General features: G+C 45.1%; 1 protein-coding gene across 3 annotated transcripts in view; it reads right to left on the bottom strand.

Moving 5' to 3' along the window:
- The window catches only part of RAPGEF5 (Rap guanine nucleotide exchange factor 5), a 235,505-nt gene that overhangs the window by 140,268 nt on the left and 78,339 nt on the right, over positions 1 to 16,898 (bottom strand). For 2 of the 3 annotated variants that reach the window (XM_027872073.1, XM_027872074.1), the window contains exons 5-6: positions 15,757 to 15,805; positions 581 to 676 (exon numbers count right to left, since the gene is read on the bottom strand). In XM_027872073.1, the coding sequence (XP_027727874.1) occupies positions 581 to 676; positions 15,757 to 15,805 (145 nt within the window). The remainder of the gene's footprint in view (positions 1 to 580; positions 677 to 15,756; positions 15,806 to 16,898) is intronic. The other variant, XM_027872072.1, reaches the window with a different exon arrangement.

Genomic DNA, 16,898 nt, shown 5'->3' with positions numbered 1-16,898 from the left:
ATACTTTGAACTAATGGAGACCTAGCTATATAGGACAGATACTGAGACCAAAAATAAAAATGTCGCCCTGTGGCCAAGAGGGAGATGGACGTCTCTCTCTCACCTTGGGCAAGAATCCCCAAGGCTAGTGAGATGAAAAACAGACCTCTCTGCGTGGCATTTCTTTCCACACTGATGGTCATCCTTTCTCATGGGATCACAGGCCACCTAACCCACCCCCCTCCTTTAAACTGAAGTCCAGAGAAGAATGTTCTGAACATTCCAGAGGCAGGTAATAAGGCACAGAGGCAGCATCTGAACTCAGTCCCTCTGACTCCAAAGTCTGTTCCTTAAACTCTGTACGGAGCTACCTCTCCACAATTTCTCTAGAGCTCAAGGCTTCAGCCAGACTGGTCTGCTGCCTCTTCCCCTTAATATTCCTCCTCCACCCTTGGGCCTTAAACACATGGCCTCGCGGGCTTGGAAAGCCCTTCTCCTCCTTCCTGCTCAGGTACCACCTTCTGATCCACCTCCGCCTCCTCTCCCCAATTATATCACATTTAGTAGGCACGTGTCTCAAATAGCTATCCCTTATACTCACATTTCTCCCCCAAGAGAATGGCGGCTCCCGAGCAGAGATGGTTGCTTTTGTCTTTCATTTTGTCTTTGGTTATATCCGAAGAGCCTGGCACGGTGCCTGCAATCAGTAGAGGCTTAATTCTAGTACTTATTGAATTAAGTCCACTATTGGCCCCTCCCCGAGTCACACCACAGGGTAGGACCTGCCATAGCTATACTTTGCTGGCTTAGCCTACAACAGTGAATAAATGAATGAATGAATGAATGAATTCGCATGTATTAAGCACCTACTATGTGCCGGGCACTGTACTGGGTACAAGAGATACAAATACAAGAGTGAAACCGCCCCCATTCTCATGGAGCTTACAATCCAGGAGGGGGAGATAGCACACATAGGTAGAATTGACCAAGAAGGATGGTTTGGGTTAGGAATACCTGGGAAGAGTGAGTGAAGCGCCATCCCAGGCAGGCAATTGTCATGTCTGTATGAAGCAAGGATAACAGGGAATTGGATTTCTTGGCTGTTCTCAGACCAAGAAATACAAGAAAGGCAGCAGCGAGGAGGATGGCAAAATGTCCCCGGTGAACGGATTGACAGTGTCATCCTGGCCCGGCTTGATGGGAAGCTTGCACTCTCTCACAGGCCAGTGGAGGTCAGCCCCAGGAGGGAGCTCCAAGGTGGGGGGTGAACTCTCCCAAGGAGGGAGGCACAGCTTGCTGTCTAGACCACTCTGATGCAAGGGAGAGAACAGGGTCATCTCCACACCTCCAACACAGGAAGCATTGGAGTGGGACCTGAATGATGCCATTTTGATACCTGAGTGAGCACTTCCAAGACTTCAAAACCCAGTGTATCTATTTTCACTGAGAATTTCTAGCAGCAAATCCATAAAAGTCAAATGGCTGGTGTGTATTTATGCAGAAAACAAGTCAGACAGTCAATCAGGCCCAACTCTTTTTAGTTTGGTCTTTGTTTGCCAAATGACTAACTGAAAACAAGCATTTAATCCAGACTTGGGGGAGTAAACTGAACTCAAGTACCTCACTTTTACCACCTGTGGAAATGGGATGATAGTGCAAGGAACCTGAAAATCAGCCGATCTTGCCAATGGACTTTGAGCCCCGAGACTAAAACGTCTTTCTTTTATACTCATCAAAAATGTAGGAACAGAGCGTCCATCTACACAAGGAGCCATGTCTCTTTGGAAAACGTCTGTCCAACAAAAAAACTCAACTGAAAGATGATGGAAGAGTAGTAGACCCAAAACGAAGATTCTCCTTGAGAATAGTGCTAAGCCGGTCCAGGTGATTGCGCTGAACTTTCTGATTCTCTTTTAAACTTTGTTACAAGGGAGAAAGCCGCACAGAGGAGGTGGGGGAAGGATACATTGGAGATGAAGGTGATGTTAAAAGGAAGGTATCAGGAGCATCAAGGTGGCACAGTGGATAGCGTACCGGCCCTGGACCTCAGACGCTTGACAGCAGCTGAGTGACCCTGGGCAAGTCACTTCACTCCAAATGCCTCAGGGGAAAAAAAAACCAACAAAACAAAACAACAAAGGCTTCAATAAGAAAGATCTCTAAAGATACATCAGTGTCTGACTCAACACCCCTTTCATTCCCCAAAGGAGATCCCTTGTCTGAGGGAGTACGTCAGGCTCCAGGTGCAGCCTCACCAGTCATCCTCACCTCTTCCCTCTCCTCTCACCCCTCACATCCCCTCTGGTACCAGCTCGTTTATTCCACCTCCATATCATCTCTCCTCTTCACCTCGCCTGGCCACGCCCTCACTCAGGCCCTCATCCCACTCATCTGGACTATGACAGTGGCCTCCTCACTGGGTTCTCTGCCTCACCCCTCTCTCGTGAGAGAGACCAATTGGCCCATTCCACCTATGTGTGCTATCTACCCCTCCTGGACTGTAGCTCCATGAGAATGGGTACGGTTTCACTCTTGTATTTGTGTCTCTGGTACCCAGCACAGTGCCCGGCACATAGTAGGCGCTTAATACATTCAGAACATGCTCCTTCTAGAGCATCAAATCTAAAATAAACAACTCCAATTTGTCCCCTTGCCGAGCTTTCGAGATGGGATGTTCTTCAAGCACGGGTCTCATGGGTCACTTACATATTTGTGGGAGTCGTCTCTTTGGCCCCTGCACAGAGAAGGCATTTACAAAATGCTTGCTGACCGAATCCAAAGGTGGGATGATTTGACTCTGCGGACGGTGGGCTCCCCTCACTGACGGTCTTCAAGCCAGGCTTGGACACTACTCCACCTCTACTCTACTGAGGATTCTGTCAGGTCTGGGAAGGAACGAACAGATGACCAATCTTTTCCCTTTCTAATTCTGAAAGGTTATTCTTCTAATGGGTTCAATGATTCTGCTCAAGTATGTCCAGGAACCTTGAGGCAGGTAAAACAGTTCATCATTATTTTAAACAATGAAATTAACCCTAACAAGTTCCAAGAACCCATGGTAGGGCTTACAACCTACAGGAGAAAGAGGCCAGACACGAAGGCAACTCTCTACTACTTGGTGCCATTTGTTAAGTCTGAGATGCTCGGGTACCTGGGATAATGGAGTAGGAGGAATCCCGGGACAGGAGGAGGAACTCCCTTATATTCTCGCTGAATGACGTTTCTTGGCCCCAGGACTATTGCAGCATCTTCCCGATGAATCTCCCCAATTCTGGCCTGGGGCCACGCAGACAGCCAGATGATAGTCCAAACGCTGTTTGGTTTGGGATAAAGGCTAAGCTGCTGGCCTTGGGGTCAGAAAACCAGAGTTCAAATCTCAGCACAAAGACTTTCCAGCTGTGTGATCCGGGATAAGTCACTTAACCTCTATGGCTGCAGTTACCTTAAGACTCCTTCCTGCTCAAAATCTCTGATCCCATGATTCCTCCTCACTCCCCTCCAATAAGGTTCCACCAGGGTCTGATTATTACCTCTGGATAAAATACAAAGTTCTCAGTGTGGTCTTCAGAGTTCTTTAGAATAAGACTCCAGTCTATCTTCTCCAGGCTTCTTGTATGCTCTTCTTAATACTTGCTGTTTCCAATACACAGTATTCAATCTCCTGCCTTCACACCTCTGCAGAGGTGGTCCTCCTGCCTGGAATGCTTTACTTCTTCACCTCCACTTTTTGGGACTTATGTTCCCAATAAGGCTAAGCTCCAGCACCACCTCCTGAATAAGGATTTTCTTGATTCCCACCCCTTCCAGGCTAGTGCCCCTCCCATTATTTTATTTGTATTTTGTGTATATTTTTATTCATGTACTAGTGGACATGTTCTCCCAGAAAGCTATACAAGTCCTTAAGGGACTGTTGGTGTCTTTGTAAATCTAGTGCCTAGGATGTACCAGACTTGCTGACTTGAATGGGACAGCAAGAGACAAGTGCTCCGGGCTGACAATCAGAAAACGATGATTCCAATACTGGCTTAGACATTTATTAGCTCTGTGACTCTTGGTGCCTTTCTGAGCCTCAGTTTCTTCATCTGTTCAATAGGGTTATAATCATACTCTAATGGATCATGGTCAGAGAAGTACCTCGCAAAGCTACGAAGATGGGAGCTAGTGTTCACCGCATTCAAAACTCCTGGAGATTTGTGGGATAGGCAGAATCCAGAGGGAAGTATAAAGTACAGAGAACACAGTACCAAGTTATGCCAATCACTGGGCAGCAGAGGCAACTTGAGAGGTGGAGGATGAGCTAGGCAGAGGTGCAAAGGTGGGAAATGGGAAGGGAGGCGCTAGCAGACCTGCGGGATGGAGCAGAGTGTATATGAACAGGGAGCAAGAGGAAAGAAGGCTGGAAAAGGAGGGAGGAACTATATTGGAAGGTGCGGGTGGGAAATGGGTACCTCAGGACAGGATTTTTTCCTAGAGGCAAGAGGGAACCAGTGAAGATTTAGGAAGAGGAGGGAGTAAGTGTGTGACAAGGTCAAATCTATGCATTAGGAATATGAACTAGGCAGAAAGCCGAGGAAAGTTTAGAAAAGAGCGAGGCTGGAAGCAGGGAGACTCCCCGAGAAGGGAGAAGTGTTGGGGACCTTAGCTAGGATGCCGAAACTATGAGCAGAGAAAAAGGGGGAAGAAAGCAACAGACAATGGAAAGACAGAGCCTCTAATTCAGTTTAATCTGTACCCCGAGAGCAGGGAGCCGTGCCCAGAACCCTAAATTTTCAAAATGAGTTTTGGAAATAAATCCCTTGTTGTCCCTCTCAAACACAAGGCTTTTATTCAATTTCCTAGACTATACCCGGCATCTGGTTTCTGATGAACCCCCTAATTAATAATTCACGGAGTAGCTTTTAGAAATTGACTCCCCCCTCCCCCACACCAACAAATAAATCGGAGCAACATGGATTTATCATGCTTAAGTTAGGGCAGTGTCTATCCTTCCCCATTCCCCCCCAACCAAACACACACACACCCCTTCCCCAAAGAATCCCAGCAGCAATGGTGTGCCCCAGCCCCCTGGAAAGAATCTGCCTCTGAGGCTGTGCCCAGGCCTGCATGAGTTGCCACAATCAAGTAATTAAAGAAACAAAGGCAAACTGGAAATCATTAAGGAGAAGGCTCCTGATTGCATTACGGACGTCTGATTTGGAGAGCTGGCACGCAGCAGGGGCACTGAGGGAGACAAGAAGGTCGGGGGAGGGTTGGCAAGCCAGGGAATCCCAGAAGTCATGGCATGGCATGGGGCTCTCGTTCTCATTCTCTCTCTCTCTCTCTCTCTCTCTCTCTCCCCCTCCCTCCCTCTCTCCCTTCCTCCCTCTCATATTAAGAATATGTTACATGCCACAGTTTCTAGTGGGTCAAGGGTCATTAACTTTAATTTGACCTTCGGTAGAGGACAAATATGGAATTGGCAGCATGGGGTCCCCCTAGGCTCATTCAGCTCCCACACAACAAATCTGGTCCCAGGAGCCAGGATGCTAGAAGCCGTTTCTCAGCTCTCAGAAAATTGGCATTGCACGTTCCCCTGCTCACTGTCCTCAGCCCCCAAAAGAAAACGTGCAAACCATGTTTTCTCATCTTCAGCAAAGTTTCTAAAATCCAGCCATCAGATTGGTACGGCTGCTTCGCAACACTCAGCTGCACAGATATGCCTTGCTCCGCTTCTCTGAAGGATAGGGGTGGGCAGGGCTCAGCTTGGGCTCCCACTATCTCCCACAGGATCACTGACCTTCAAGGGCATCGTGGCCAACGCTTTCATTTCACAGAGGAGGAAATCACAACCCAGGAAAGGTCAGCAATCCCCCCAAAGTCACATAAAGAATTGGTGGCCCAGCCAAGAGTGTCCCCAAATCTGACGTCCTTTCCAAGCTAGTACAAAGAACAAGCTTCCATTTAGAACAGTTACCCAGGTATTGTGCTGGGCTCAGGGTCCAAAGAATGGGCCCCACAACCACAGAAATGGAAGAGATCTCGACAACCATTAAGACCAGTTCAAACACAAAGGAATCCCCACTGTAACACACCCTGACGAGTGGTCATCCAGCCCCTACTGGGAGACCTCCAAAGAGGTCGTGGATACTGTTGGACCCTGGTTAAGCCACAGCATCTCAGCCTCAGTTTCCCCATCTTCCTTCATTTCATTCAAGGCCCCACGGCTGATTCTCCTGATTTCTTTGTCCGCCAAGGTTCGGTAACCTGCAGCCGTCTCACGCTAGAAGATCCCTTCTCCTCAAAGATCCTGCCCCCTCTGCAGCGCCTTCCTCTGACTGGTTGGTACCTCCAGGCCCCTCTGTTTCCAGTTTTATTCATCCTTTCTGTCCTAGCTGGACCCCACTCCAGATTCTCTGGATTTCTTTTCCACTCGCTTTCCTCAAGGGTACCTTTCGAAGGCATGGATTAGCTTTCTCCAGGCCTTTTTGTATATCCCTTGCATTTAGCCCCATGCCTGGTTTATAGCAAGTTCTTAAACCCATTGACTCCACTGGATTTGAGTGCCTACAAACAACTTTTCCTAATCCAACAGTGACCACTCCCCTCTTGAAGGTAATTTACATTATTTTGTAGCTACTCCACATTTAGTCATCTGTGTGTTCATACCACCCCATCCCCACCCCTACCCAGGGATAGAAATCCTTGAGAGCAGGGTGGCCTTTGCTTTTATCTTTCGATTCCCAGCCCCTAGGACAGGGCCCTCCAGGCCCTTAATGAATGGTTGTCAAATTGAATTGAAACATAAGTATTGACTATTCTCATTTTAAAAATATCAAGAAGGCCCCCTGGAGAATTCCCAGAAGCAAATGGAAGTCAGAGACAACCAGATTGTCCCTCAAATGTCCTCATTAGTTAGTAGCTGTTTCTTCTGTTAATCAGTTTCCTTTACCAATTGAATGGGCCTCCAGTGGTTGACTAGGAGGTTATTTCACCTTTTCCTCATCATTTCTTCAATTCCATATAATCCTGAAGATTCAGTGACTTATTGTCATGAGATCTGGAGCCTCACCAGCTACACAAAGGCAACCACAGAAAGATTTCTGGGTTACAGCCTAGCCAGGAGCCATGGCTGATCATTTGGACTTAATGTCTCTAATTACAATAAACAGTGTCATGGGATTGGAGGGGGAGGGCTGGTAATTTTCACCATGGCCCAGCCGCAGCATGAAGGGAAATTGAGAGAACATCTGCTCCATCCGTCATCAATTATTCCCGGATGGGGCCTGTTCTGTTACTTTCTCATTTTCAAAACATCAGATTTAAAATTGATAAAATGTCAGCTTTGGATTGTATTAAAGTCCCCGGCCTGAGGACTCATAATGCTCTTTATGACTTCAAAAACAAAAACCAAAACCAACATGGGGAAGCGGCCAGTAGATTGCAATTGAGGAAAATCATGGATGGGTGAAGATGGGCTGGCTCCATGGGGATGCGGGAGACGTGTTGGTGAGTGAGGAGAGATGACCTGGACCAGGAAACGCTGGAACAAGCCAAGCTGTTCTCCAAAAGAAAGGAGATTTACAGCCAACGACTGTCGTGGCGTGAAGCAGAAGTGGTGATTCATGAAGAGCAGAGCAACCTGGGTCATCCATCCCTGAGGCAGGATTTGGTACCAGCAGGTTTAGGAAAACTTCCCAGTATCACAGGCACTTGAGGTGCGGTAGAAAGAACGCCTGTTTGGCATCTGAGGACGTGGATTCAGATGTTGTCTCTGGCACTTTACAAGTTTTCTTTACCCCTTCCGGGCTTTGCAAACCAAAACACAAACTATTATTATTGGTATTGTTATTATTATCATTATGCTGGGTTGCCTCTCTTATTGAAATCCTAACTTAAAAATAATTGGTCTCCATGCTCTGATTATCTAACACCCTTCAGCATAGACAACAACCCCCCATTTTCAATATCATCTTTTATTTTCACGATAACATTCAGGCTGCCAAGAAGACCTTGAGAACAAGTCTCAGTAAATCCTCTCATCCTGGTCAGAAGCAAGGAGGAAATTTGAGATAAGAGCGATTTTTCCAGCCTGTGAAACTCTCAGGCTGCTCCTTCCTCTCCAAAGTGGCCTCAGGGCTATTGGAAGAACCCAATCTCACCCTTCTAAGACATGATTCCTAAATTCTCCTCAACACAACTCCTGGATCCAAAGGGCCAAATTTTACAGAAACTAGAAGGCAGATTCAAGTAAACCTTGGACTTGAAATTTTTTTAAAAAAATCATTCCCCTGGAAATGAACATCAAAAAGTCCAGGGAGCACACAAAAGAACTCAAGTTTGGAATATCTTTCCAACTCCTTTATATGGCAGCAAGAATATTCACTCTTCAAAATGGTTTTCTCCTAGAGTAAAATATTCTTTCACTTGGAATAGACCAAGAAGGACACAAGAGAGTCTGTGTGGTGTAGTGAATGGAGAGCCATCCTGGAAAGTGGGACGAACTGGGTCCCATACTGACTTTGTGACCTTAGCCAAGTCTCCTAACTTCTTGATGTCCCAGGGAACTCTCTGAGATGATCAGCTGCAGAAAAGTTGGCCATCTGCATTGGTAGAAGTTTCCTCGCCTGAAGTTTTTTACACTCATGAAATCCCAGTTGTATCAAACAAAAAGGATGCTCAATAATGATGAGCTTCAAAGGCCAGGTCAACTTTTAAATTTATCCATTGCTAAAGCCACTGGGAATGAGAGGATATCTTAGACTTTACTGGGTTACTACAGGAATTGGGATTTGCCCTCATGCCATAAATAGTAGGCAACCAAGTAGGGTCCTGGAAAATGGTTTAACTGAGTACCAAGCTGAAGAGAGTCCCCAACTGTCACTGACATAAAGAGGGAGGACTGCCCACTCCTTGGTGATAGACTGAAGGAGAGGAAGAGACATGGCGGATGCATTGGTTGGCTTTGCTGAATAATACGTCCTTATTCTAAGAAAGGATGCAGGGAGGGGCCATGGTGAAGAAGTGGACCATGGCAGATATGTGAAAAGGAAGCAATAAAACATTTTTAAATGGGCAGAAGGGGACACAAATAGAGTGATTTATCTACTGCCTCTTAAAATGCAATCTATATTTCTGAGGTAGGAGGGGAGGGTGGTGTAATGGACAGTACTGGAATCAGGGAGACCTGGGTTTGAGTCTCGCCTCAGCTACTTACCAGCTGGGCGACCGTGGTCAAGCCACCCTGGTTTCTTCATCTGTGAAATGAAGGGACTGGAATTGAGGATCTCTTGAGTTCTTTTAGCTCTGAATTTATGATCCTATAATGGTCCTATGACTTGGGTTCAAACCCCGCCTCTGATACCTACTGACTAGTGACCCTGGGCAACTCTCTGATTGAAATATCAGAGAAGGAGCTAACCTGCACTGGTGGATAAAATTTCCTTACCAGAGAGGTCACTGTATCAGTGAAATGGCAGGTGTAGTCTCTATCTCTATATTTCTTGTTAAAAACCCCACAACTATACATAAGCTAAGAGGGACTTCCCGGCCAAGATGCTTGAACAGGACAGAGGCATCTCATCTGCCCCATCACTACTCTAGTAAAACCCTGGCGCTCACACCAGTCTGAATAATAATCAAGAAATCAATGAGAAGGCGGCCAGGTAGTACAGTGGATAGAACTTCAGGCTGGGAGCCGGGAAAACCAAATTCATATCTAGCCTCGGACACTTAAGAGCTGTGTGACCCCAGAAGAAATTAAACAAGAGATAAAAAGTTACTGAAAAACTATTGTGGAAAGAATTCAGAGAAAAAGTGACTTAGCAGAGTGTATGTCTAAACCTTCGCCAAGAAATGGAATCTCTGAAAACTACAATGGACCAAACAGAAGTGAATGACTGAAATAACCAGAACTATTAGAATGAAATCAAAAGATTTAAAAAACAGAAGAAAATAGAAGATAGCTGGTAAAGAAAAACCTATGGATCTGGAAATCAGGTCAAAGAGAGAACATTTAAGGATCACTCAACTCCCTGAAAAAATATTCTATAAAAAACACTCTCAAACACAATATTTCAAGAAATCACAAACGAAAACTGCCTGGGTCTATGAGAATCAGAGGATAAAGTAAAGAGAGAAGAAATCCATCAATCACCTTCTGAAAGGAACTCCAAAGGGAGAGCTTTGGCACATTTATGGATGATTCCAATAAAGGCCCTTGATGGCATCATTATGAAATTTGCAGATCACACAAAATTAGAAGGTGTAGCTAACACACTGGATGACAGAATCAGGACCGTAGAATATCTCGACGGGCCAGAAATGATCATGTTAATACTAATAATTACAATAATAATAGGTTGTATTTTTGTAGCACTTTAAGATTTACACGGGCAGCTGGGCGGTGCAGTGGATAGAGCATCAGGCCTGGTGTCAGGAATATCTGAGTTCAAATATGGTCTCAGACACTTCCTAGCTGTGTGACCCTGTGCAAGTCACTTCACCCTGTTTGCCTCAGTTTCCTCATCTGTAAAATGAGCTGGAGGAGGAAATGGCAAACCCCTCCAGTATCTTTGACAAGAAAAGCCCAGACGGGGTCACGCAGAGTCAGACAGGACTAAAAGGACTGAATAACAAAAGGTTTATAAAGTACTTTACCTGTGTTATCTCATTTTATCATCACAATAACCTTGAAAGGCAGGTGCTATTATACCCATTTTACAGCTGAGGAAAATGAGGCATTGAGTGATTAAGTGACTTGTCCAGGGTCACACAACTAGTAAGTGTTTGAGGTGGAATTTGAACTCCGGTCTTTCTGAGTGATGATTAATTGAATCCTGACTCCAGGCCCGGTGATTTACCCATTGCACCAATATAAAGTTCTATTGTCAGATATTAAAAATAAAATTCATAATGACATTCATAATGACAGTTCTTCCAGGGCTCAATCAATGATTTTCAAGTCCGATGATTTAACTGTGCTATAGCTGCCCCAAAAGGTGACATAGATGTAGCCTGCGTTTAGAAGGACCTAAAGACCAGGACCAGGAAAGAGATAATCCCACAGCCCTGGACAGAACATATTCTGAAGATCGTGTTCCATTCAGGGCACCACGTCTTAGGGAAGGCAAACTAAGCAACCACCAATACACTGGGGAGCACCCAGAGGAAGAGGGAGCTGGACAGGGAGACTATGTCAGATGGAGGTCATGGGAAGGAAATGGAGATGCTCATCCTGGGGGTGAGAAGACTTTGGGTGGGAGGGCTTCTGCCAAAAGCTTCACTCTAGTTGGTGTGTGCTGAGCCCAGAGCTCAGCCCTGATCTCTGTCCAGAGAGGAAACCAGCTCATTCAGGCAGAATTTGCTCTTAGTGAACCCATAATGGCTCCTAGTGATTATCGCTTCCTTTTCTAGGCTCTCACACCTTTCCTTTAGTAATCCATCCTCCAATCCATTCACCTTAGCTTTGGGGCTTCAAGTCATGGGATTCTGACAGAAGAGAGGCTCCTTGAAAGAAAGGGCCTTTTCATTTCTCTCTCTGAATCCCCAGTGCCTGGCACATAGGAAGCATTTAAGAAACATCCATCATATGCTTCCACTCTCCCTCTTTTCAAAACCTGGGGTGTTTGTCCATTAGATTGTAAGCTCCTTGAGAGCAGGGACTGTCTTTTCCTCTTTTAGTATCTCTAGCACTGAGCAGAGTGCCTGGCACACAGTAGACACTGGATAAATGTTTATTGACTGACCGACTGATTGATCTCCAGTCCTTGAGCACCTCTCCTTTCCATAATGCCTCAAACAGAAACTACAGCAGCTCCATCAATCCTGAAAAGTAATGAATGGCTTTGGGGCTCGAAGATCATCGTTAAGGCCAGGTGACAAACTCTTTCTTCATTATTTTTACTTCTATCCTTTTCAGTCTAAAGATCCTTCTCATTGATGGAGAAATCATTAGTGAAATAGAAGCCATAGAATTCCGCAGCCCCCTTCTTCCCAAACCTTATATGAGAGAACTGCCTAGAATACTGATCAGGTAAGTGACTTGCCCAGGGTCATCCAGCCAATCTATCAAGTCTTGCTGACTATGAGACCGGCTCTCTCTCCACTATGCCCCACACACTCTCCTAGGAACTCATACTCTCAAAGAAGCCAGAAAATAGAAAGACATCCCATCGGTCCTTTTACCTTTTGCTCTAGAAGTTGAACAAACTTGCATTTCTTTCTGTGGACAGCTTCCGGAAGAGATACAGATATGGCTTAGCCCCTGGTGACGGGTGGGACAGCTCCTCTGCTCCCCATGCTTCCTGAACCCTAACTCTTCAGGGCTCTGCGGCTCCTTAGCTGTTACTGGCTGCTGAGGCAAACTGCCCCCAAGATGTCTTGCTAAAATATCTCGGACTCCCTGCCTCACAACTTCTGCTGATAAAAAGCCACCTACCAGCCTGCTCATACCTATGATGCTTCAGGGAGATTCAGTTGGATAAAGAGGAAGAGACCAGTTTAGAGAGAGCTCTGAATGTCAGGCTAAAATCAACAGAGTAATATTACCTGATGAGCAGGAAGAGACATAAAACTGATATATGAGCAAGACTAGTCTTGTCAGAGTGTATGAGACTGATTAAAACAGGCATTCTTAACCTGGGGTCTGTGGATAGATTTCAGGGGGTCCGTGAACTTGGATGGGGAAAAATGCATCTTTATTCTCATGAATATTTGGTTTCCTTTGCAATCCCATGTAGTTTATTTTATGGATGTAAAAGCATGACCCTGAGAAGGGGAACACAGACTTCCCTAAGACATCAAAGGGGTTCATGATACCCCAAGGTATCAAAGAGATCAGAGGGAAGGGAGAAATGTGGCAGGTGAAAGATGAAATGACTGAGGAAATAAAGGTTCGATCTTCCAAGCGTATCAATTTATTGAGCAATATATGGCAACTGCCCCAAAACTGCAGCCAGATCTCCTTAGCTTAGGCCTGGATCCTGAATACAGGGGGAGAGACTTTTTATACATGAAAAACAATTAGTCAAATAAGACCAATTGATGAAAAGGAAACAATGTAACGTTAGGTAATCTGATTTCTAGTTGGAGGAAAGATCGGGGAGTTTCCAAGTTGGGAGGGAAAGAGCAAAGAAATACAGTCCCCTGAATTCAGCAAATAAGGTGTCCCCTTCCTCCAAGTGTCTGTAAATAATCAAAGGAACATGGAAATGATAAGTGATCAATCAGTACGGGGCCGGTGTTCAGATAAGACACACGGGTTGCTTGAGATGTACAATTGTGAGAAAACTCTGTGCACAAACTTTGGATCTGAGTCTCTGGTCAGTATTACCCAGATCCTTAGTTAAGGGTCTCTGAACAACAGGTGGAAGTGGTCAAACAACACAATAAAGTTTTCTCCCAATTTCCACAACTGAATAAAGGTTTCTTAGAAGACAGAATTTGGACCAGACCCATAATTAAATAGAAAGGGAACTGAACTACTCCAGAATTGAGTCACAAGATGGAGTCCATATGGTTTACCCAATACCCACAATTAACCACTTGCTGTCCTAATCCCTTCAATTTCCTCAGAAAAATAGGTAAGAAAACCAGTTAGGAGTCAATTAGAATAACTTAAGCATAAGGTGATGATGTCCTTTATCTGGGAGAAGGGAGCGTGGTTAAGAGAGATATTCTCAAGGAAGAGTCAAAAGCAACTGGTGAGTATTTGGCTGGCTATATGGGGGTAATGAGGGATGGAGGAGAGAGAAGACCAAAGATAACTAAGTGGGAAGGGGAAGTGTTCAACCTTTTTATTAGAAATAAGGGAAGTTGAGTCAAGGACACTAAAACTGGCAAGTGGAAACTCACATTCCTATCCCTGGGCTCCCTGCTTCAAGCTGCCAGAATCACATTCGCATCAAAGGAAGGCAATGTCCAGACCCCAGGAATCCCCACTTGTCCATTGCAGTCCCTCTCCCTTCTGTACCATAACCATGAGTAAAAGTGGTGTGCAAAGCCTATAAACAATGTAGGAGGACCCAGAGGACAATGCTAAAGGGGGACCGTCCTCCCCTCTCTCCCCCGTGTGGATTCATAGAGAGTGGAGTCTGTGGTAGAGAGGTAGAGATAACAGACTTTTGGACTTAATCTAGTCCACTCTTTCACATTTTATCCACACAGTCAGTCCCTCTCCAACAATCCAGACTGTTAAACCCGTGCCTCAGTGGGTGGCTATGGCCAGACATTCATCTGGTGTCCAACCGTCTAGGACAACGCCTCTCCAAATGAGCTGGGCTGGCCCTTTGATGCCCAGCATCTATTGCTACACCCATCCTCCATGCCTCCTCAGCATAGTAGGACTCCTATTCAAAGCAGGAGAAGTCTTGGACAACCTGGTCACTTCCATACCCCGAATAGCATCAGGGAGGACTTTCGGAGAGTAAGATGGAAGATCTTGGGTTTCTGGTTCCGAAGGAGCAACATGCGTCAGCACTGAAATATAGTAGTGACAGAAAGCTAGTGCAAAGTTACACAACATTGGGAGAGTCAGACCATCCAGAAAGGAGGTGCTCTGCTCCAGGAGACCCGACCTGGCCCAAAGTGCGCAGCTCCTAGCACTGCATTTTGGGAAGGACAGTAATAAGGGGAAGAAACCAGGGTTGAGGAAGGGTCCAGAGATTAGACAGTGACCTCCTTGAAAGCAGGAACCATATTTTGCCTTTCTTTATAATCTCAGCTCTTTGCACAGTGCACATAGTAAGCACTTGAGGACCAGTTGAAGGAACTATGGATGCTTGGCCTGGAGAAGATAGTCATGAAATGGGTGTTATTGATCTCTTCAAGTATTAAAAGGTCTGTCATATGGAAGAGGGAGTCAAGGCAAGGCAACAAGCATTTATTAAGTGCCTACTATGTGCCAGGCCTTATATGCACTAAGCACTGGGAATGTAAAGCAAAGCAATTTGTACTGCTTAACCAGAGAAGCAGAAAAAAGAGCTCACAGTCAGATGGGGCCAAGGCAGCGTCCCAGGCACACTCACTTGTGTCCGAGCTCAGCTCACTCTATGGGCTTCACTCCTCCCCTTACCAGCTCTTCTCTCCTCTCCTCCCCTCCCCTCCTTCCTGCTTCCCAGCTCCCCTTTATATACGGTCTTCCCTCAGCAGGTAGGGATTATCTTGTTTGTATTTCTGTCTTCAGTGCTTAGCATAGTGCTTGACAGAGTGAAGTAATAAATAACAACAACACTTGGCATTAATATATCACTTTAAGCTTCACAAAGTGCTTTACATGTTAACTCATTTGATCATTAATTAATTTGAGCATGAATAAACTTTATATTACTGTTAAGGTTAGGGATATGCCAATGACATTGTAAAAAACAGTCTTCAAATATCTTCACAATTTCAAACAGAACAGTTTTAAAGAAGCTGTTTCCTTTATTTTAAGGAAATTTTAACAGCTTTATTCATTGAACAAAAGTTAACACTAAATGCCAAGAAATGCCTTTTGTTTTCAATCAGTGTCCCTGTCTACCATAAGACCTGGTCAAAAAGGACGCTGGTCTTTTTGTTGTGGGCTAAGATGATAGAGGATGATTTTTGTTATTTTAGCAGACTTCAAAGGCAATGCTTTTTGTCTCCCATTGCTACCTCCACTAAAAAAAAAAAAAACAAACAAACCTGAAATATATTAAATCAAGGAAATGCTTCTTTCAAAATGGCACCTTAAATGGCCGTGCACCACACACAGAGATCCCAGAGTGTGAAAGAATTCTGTCCCATCCCCCAAAGAGATAGCGTTCCACATCTACTCACCTGCCTTCCTGGCTTTGAAAGCAATGACGGCAGCTAGTTCCCTCTGAACCTAAAGTTGCACAAGAGAAAACAGCGAAATTACAAAGAGGTGAACTTTTAACAGCACATTTCCTGTTACGTCATGAGAGAGTCTGCTTGGACAACACAGCTGTTCCTTTCAGCCACAGGGGTTTGGGTTATTTGTTGTGTTTTTTAGTTCTATTGACCAATTCTGTTTGTGAATTTTTAGGCCAGGAATATGAATGTCTTGTTGATTTTAGGAAAAATAATATTAATAGTTATCATTTAGGTAGTGCTGGACATGAGTTAACTCACTTGAGACTCCCAACACCCCTGTAAGGTAGGTGCTATTATTATCTCCATGTTATAGTTGGGGAAACTAAGTCTGAAAGAGGATAAATTACTTGCCCAGGGTCTCACAGATTGAAAAGGTCTGAGTCAGAATTTGAACTCAGGTTTTCCAATTCCAAATCCAACCCTTTCTCTAGCTGCTGTCTGCTTGTATCTATCTATAGGGCAGGCAACCTTCTCTCCAGAAGGCTGACCCTTTGTCATCGATAAGCTGGAAGAACTAAAAGTCAAGACCATCATATTCCCTAAAGGGCTAAAGGTCAAGGTGATTAATGCCCAGCGGCAGAGGACATGGTCAGAAGATTCGTCGGGATAGCCCTGGTTCTCTCCCCAGTGGAGCTTCTCCTACTGAGGTTCTTTTCCTCCCTTACCCGAACCATTAGCTTCCTGTGAATGGGAAGGATGTGAGAATTTCACTAGAGACCAAACCCCAAATCAACATTTTCAACAGTAATTAAGCTCTTTTAAGCTGAAATGCTAAGGCAGGAATTTGCTAATGACTTTCCCCTTTGGCTTTTGGTTATGGCTAATATATCCATATGCATGTTCAGCAATCTATGAGTGTACTACCCTCCCCTAAGGCATAGCAGCCCCTCCATGACCAGGTAGAAAATCTTCTGGAACTGTCATGGTTGAAAAATTGATCACCCAGCAGACAACCAGATGAGGAACTCCAGGCTTGGTCTGGCTGGTCATTGGTGGACAGACATACCAGGCTAAGGTTGAAACCTTTCTAGCTTGCAAAAGACAGCTCTCAACTGCTGCAGCTTTCAGGAGCCAAAGCTCTCCAT

Source organism: Vombatus ursinus, unplaced genomic scaffold, assembly GCF_900497805.2.
Source record: "Vombatus ursinus unplaced genomic scaffold, bare-nosed wombat genome assembly UNPS02014799.1, whole genome shotgun sequence".
NCBI classification, from domain to species: Eukaryota; Metazoa; Chordata; class Mammalia; order Diprotodontia; family Vombatidae; genus Vombatus; species Vombatus ursinus.
The sequence above is the reverse complement of the archived record's forward strand: the minus strand, read 5'-3'. Positions and strand labels throughout refer to the sequence as shown.